This window comes from Hydra vulgaris, chromosome 13 (genome assembly GCF_038396675.1).
Source record: "Hydra vulgaris chromosome 13, alternate assembly HydraT2T_AEP".
NCBI classification, from domain to species: domain Eukaryota; kingdom Metazoa; phylum Cnidaria; class Hydrozoa; order Anthoathecata; family Hydridae; genus Hydra; species Hydra vulgaris.
In genome coordinates, this window is record NC_088932.1 from 17488289 (window position 1) to 17494449 (window position 6161).

The window sequence follows — 6161 nt, forward strand, 5'->3', positions numbered from 1 at the left end:
TCATTATTTAAATATATTCGTTTCTTATAAACCAAGAAAGGCAAGTACTTTCGGTTTCTACAAAACGGTTGATCATCCTCCCCCTTTCCTTTCCATTTCTGTAAAGTTATTGAAAAAAAGTTTTAAACATTTTTTTGAGTAATTTTACAATTTTGAAAAAATACTATAAAATCTGATAAATAAATCGATATTTTTATTTTTTATTTTTTATAATAAAATTGTGCAGCAGTTTAAAGCATAAGGTAAATATTGATGTTTGAATTCATTTCAGAACGATGAGAATTTTAAATACGGAGACTTTTTAATATATGTCTTAATGCCTAAAGGTTAGTGTTCTCAAATATCATCTAAAGATGTTCTAAAGTGTTCAAGGATATCATCTGAAATTAGTTTTCAAAAACGTCTATTAAGTTTTTTAGGCAAAAGTTCAATAACAACATTTTATTTTAAAATAAACTGTCTTCTTTTATACAGAAATTTGTCTGGAAATAAAATACCAAAACAAACTGATAACCACGTTGGAGCAAGAATTCCGTATAAACCGTTTTACAAGCAACAAACAATTACAGACAACAAAACAAAAATATTTTGATCAATTATAACATTTAATCCAAATTTCAATACTAAACAATATCTAATACTTTTATTAGATTTTTTTTTAATCATGCTATTCCATTTAATAGTATATCTATGCATAGTATTTTGCATAAATATATATTTTTAATAAAAAATATGCTTTTATTATAAAGTAAAATTTCAACTGCAAAATGGGCACCATTAAAATAATCTTTTTGCCAAAAATATAAACTAAAGAGACCACAAATATTTTATCAATTTAAAGCTAAATAAATTTATTTTATTGAATATTATAATGTGTCATCAACAGATAGGATAGACAAAGTTAAATACAGGATAGACGCAAATATGCACATACATTGACAAAGATCTAGTTAGATTTGATCCGAAAATTCAAAGGCTGTTTTTGTCGCATTAAGTGTTTTGGAGAAATTTGGCTCGGTAAGGAACATGTCATGTTACTTGATTTAAAAGCAATCAACAAACTATAACATTATAAATTACCAAAAAGATTATAATCGTAATAAAATTTCCATTTTACCTGTGTTTAAAATTTAACCTTTGTTTATTAATAGTATTTATGTTTAAATAACAACCAACTTAACAAATAGGTAGGGCGTTAAAAGAGCGTAATTAAGTGCACAACACCCGATACTCGCGATGTTACTTAAAAATCTTGCACCTCGTTTAATTTGTTAACGATAGTTAAACTTTTATTATATAAAATTTTTATTATGTTGCTATTGCTTTTGACTACTTTATGCATAACTTTCTATTTACAAACACCTGAGTTTTACTTCTATTGTTTTTAAGCAAATTAAATCTGAGGATTAAATTTCTTCTTGTTTCAGTTTCAGTTCATTTTATATTTGAGTTATTTACGGCGTCTTTTTTAAACGGAAAGTAAAAAAAAAACCAATTGTGTTAGCGAACCAAATCATTTGCAATATTTTTGGCGCTCTTTTTTTTTGATAAACAAGGGTCTTTTTATTTATATATTTTTTAATTATTAATTATCAACTTTGTTTCATAAACCGTCGTCGTGTCAAAGCTTAAACTGTTAAATTTTAACTGTCAAACTTATATATCAAAAATTGCTTTTTTAACTTGCTTTTTTCTTATTCTTTATTCTTATCTTTTTTCTTAAGCATCCACTCAAAGAAATATATTTGTTTTATTGAAAACACTGGGAAAGGTATTTATTGAAGATTTTTGTTGCATTTAAAAAATGTCTGATATCAGACTTTTAAACATAAGAAATGAAGTGAAATCATTATTGGTATTTTAATAATGTCATTAAACAAAATTTCGAGACTCACGCAATATTTGAAAACGATTACCAAATTATATGAAAACAATATATTTAAAAACGATTAACTTATTGCTTTAATTCGAGAATTCCTCATGGTTGATTTATTATTTAAGTGATATTTTAATTAGGTCTAAAAACTTTATAGAAAAACTTTTTTCTTCTCTATTCAAAAAAATGTCTTACGCATCTTTAGCAGTAGCAATAAACAACATTTTTCTGAAAAAAACATGAGGAATAATTGTAACATTTGAATGTATGTACATCAAAACGTGAAAAATTATTAAAAAAAAATTATGGTTGATAAATTGAAAACAGTAAAATCAACTTAAATAGTATAGAAATAATTTTTTTTTTTTAAACGGCGAATTGAAGTTTCTAGTAAAATCTCTTCAATATTAAGTAATCTCCAGGGTGTTCCCCCTACTCCCAAGTGAAAGTCCGAAACATTATTATTTTAAAAATTTGTTAGAACCAATCAAAATAAAAATATTCAATCGAAATAATTCATTTTTAACCAATCAAAATAGACCAATCACTTCAAAACGCTTAAATTTTACGACAGATGGTTTTCTTTAGTGAAATTACTGAGGAATTACTGGTTAAATTTGTCAGAGAAGCCGTATTTACAAACGTTATTACTCTTACTTATATAATACTATCAAAAGAAAGAGGAAAAAAATAACAAGATAAAAAGTCTAATACGTTCTAGTTAAAATCTTCTTCGTAAACAGTTTTTGCATTTGAATCGCACAAAGTTAAGAAATGTCAGATACACCAATTAATTTCAATACCCCGGAAGCTAAAATCGCAAAAGAAGTAGCGTATCAACTTATACAAAAAAAAACAGGTAAAAATATAAAGAATCAGCAAATTCGTAAAGAAACAGAACTTATGATGAGATTAGTCGAGGAAATAGAAGTTAAACACGAACTGTTTTTGTCAAACATGTGTAAAAGACTGAACTTAAATACTGAAAATGCTCAATCAATGTTTCATACAATTGCAGAAGAGATATTCAGTGATGGTATTAACTGGGGTAGAATTATTGTCTTATATGCGTTTGCTGGGAAAATTGCAGAACATTGTAAAAAATCTAATGATGAACAAATTATTGATAAAATAGCATTATGGGTTGCAGGATTTGTAGCCAAAAAAAGTAGTTGGATTCGTGATTCAGGAAAAGGATGGGTAAGAAATTATTTTCGATTTTTATTTATTTATAACTACAGGCAAATGTGTTTATTTTGTCAAATTGTCTTTTATAAAATATTTCGTATGTTGTTTTTTCACCTATTAGAAAAACATAAGTGTCAAGTCGTAAGTATTATATACATTAAATACTTGCAATTTTTTATTTCAGAAGTTCCGATATTAAGATTCAATGAATATTTTTGTCGTTTTCTCATCAAATCATTTATAACTATTTCACAAATTTGAACTTCAGGAAATACATTCTTAAATTGGCTTAAAATGTTACATGTGAATTTTTTTTAACTATCTAATAAAAATAAAATAAAATCCAATTCAAATACACTTAAATAATGGCGCTTTATAAAAAGTATTTAATATATCTTTTAAAATTTATCAAAAGTAAATTTTTAAATTATGTTTATTACTTTCGGTTTTTTTTACGTTACAAGTTTTCATGCAGTTTTATTTTATACATCAGACTTCATTTTTCCTGCAAATTTCTTAACGGATACTTTGCGAACATAACGGCAATGAAGCAATATTAACTGTTTGCAAAATTTTAAGGTATTTCTATCATTTTCCCGAGGGAATAAATTATTTAAAAAGAATTTTTAAAAACGATATTTGTTATTCTTAGTTCATTCTTGATAGCGACGTGGTTTTTGTGAAATGCCTATATAAGTGACAATTTAGACCGTGTCACGTTTTAACGACGGTCATTTATAAATTGAAAGTAATGACGTCTGTTGATTCAAAAGGGGAAGAAATAAGTTTATATATTCGAAAGAAACTGATTGTGATCTAAATCATTTTTTTATTTATTATAAGAACTTCGATTCGGAAATTGGATTTTTTTTTTAGCTCTCTGAATCATTTATTAAACTATTTTTAATTATTAATATATGTTAGAAGATTTAAAAACGATGTTGTTGAAATCGTGAGCGCATTTTGTTATTGTCAAGTTATTTTCTTTAATTGAAACATCAAGCGAATTGTTTACTTCGCAAACAATTTTTAACTAAGAAAAACTGCATGTTTTTTGCTTAGAAATATTTTTCTATTTACACAGAGCTTAACTTTTCAAATACATTTATTTGAATTAGTTATCGACTTGGAGACGCGCTGTCTAGTGACGTATATAACGTTGTGATAAAAGAATTAGTATGCATGATAAATATCGGGGGCACTATTTACGTTAGAGTTAAAACACACACACACACACATATATATATATATATATATATATATATATATATATATATATATATATATATATATATATATATATATATATATACACATATATATATATATACACATATATATATATATACATATATATGTGTATACACATATATATATATACATATATATGTGTATATATATACGTATGTATGTGTATATATATACATATATATGTGTATATATATGTGTATATATATACATATATATGTGTAAATATATGTGTATATATATACATATATATGTGTATATATATGTGTATATATATATATACGTATATATGTGTATATATATACATATATATGTGTGTATATATACGTATATATGTGTATATATATACATATATATGTATATATATATATATTTATTTATATTTATATGTAATATTTATTTATATTTATTATAAAATAATATCGTCCCTAACAATTATATATTTATATTAGTCATATATTTTTCTCAAACAATATGACATATATTTTTGTTGGAAATTTGATTGCAATGTGTTCAGCTTCAAATAGTTTCTAAAAATTTATTTGAATTTTGAGACATTTGAATATCTAAAATCCAGCAAAAATTTCATGCAAGTCAAAATTTTATATTGAGAAAAACGTTTATTTACACATAATTATTTTAATAAACTTTATTTTGTTTTAGAATGGCTTTATTGAAAACTTTGATGTCAAACAAGACTCGTGGGTTCAGGGATTGTTTGCTGCTACTTTAGGTTTAGGAACCATAGCTGCTGCACTTTACATCAAAAGCTAAATTTATATGAGCGCGAAATATTTGAAATTTCACTTGTCGTTGTTGCAAAGTTGCAAATATGAACAGCTCGGGACATTTCGTTGTCATCGGACCGGTTCCTCTGTTCTTGCGTTTGGTTATTGAAAAATTAATAAAACCTGTTACAGTAAAGAGATCTGTTAACTTTTTCTAAAAGTTATAATTAAGATCTCTTATGTAACGTTTAATATTCGAAGAACTAAATCTAAAAAAGATAATATAATAGTTTCGGAAATGCTATTTTGATTTAACCAGGTGTTTAATCAAGCGCTTGTTGATATTTTTTTCCCTTTATTTTTTAAATTTTCAAATGAGTCATCTTATAAATTTTTTATCATTTTAGTTTTCTTTAGGCTATTTTTGTAGTTTTGTTACGCAAAAAGTATTTTGCAATGCAGTAGCATTTTTATATAGGCAAAAAAATGTTTTTTTGTTTTATGAAATATCAACCGGCTTTGGTATGGAGTTATTCTTTTATTGAAAACAAGTATTTATTGAAATATTTATTTATTTTTGTACATAGATATAAAAAAATATGTATTAAATATGTAAAATTATGTTTATTTTAAAAAGTCAGATATTCATTTAAAATGTGTTATTATTTTTATTTGAGATACGGCTTTATTTATCCAACTACAAGTCCAATTTTTTTTAAACCAAAAGTTCACAAATAAAAAAAACCCTCTTTTTTTCCTTTTACCATAACAAAACATCATTTTCTTTTGGTACAAAAACACAAGTGATAAAGTTGGTCAAGTATTTTATGTGTGCAATTAGCAGTCGTGTTTACAAATTAGCAGCTGTGCCGTGTTTACAAATTAGCAGTGTTAAGAGTTCTGGCTCAAAATCAAGAGATCTGTGGTTCAACGCCAGCTCTAGCCCAATAATTGACATTGGTAATGAAGGAGTATACATCCTAGTTAAATGCTCTTCCGCGGTGCTCTGCGATAAGACGTTAGTACTTCTGGGAGCACCTTATTAACCATTGAAAAAAAAGTGTAACAAGATTGTAATAGTTAATTATATATTTTGTCTGCGCCAACAACAAACGTATGAA

The 6161-nt window shown here is 25.3% G+C and overlaps 1 protein-coding gene across 1 annotated transcript; it reads left to right on the forward strand.

Moving 5' to 3' along the window:
* The first annotated feature begins 2650 nt into the window (after nt 1-2650).
* Nucleotides 2651-5086, forward strand: bcl-2 (apoptosis regulator Bcl-2-like). The gene is given in 2 exon segments (NM_001287382.1): nt 2651-3076; nt 4976-5086. Coding segments are annotated over 2 exon segments (537 nt in total).
* The last annotated feature ends 1075 nt before the right edge of the window (nt 5087-6161 follow it).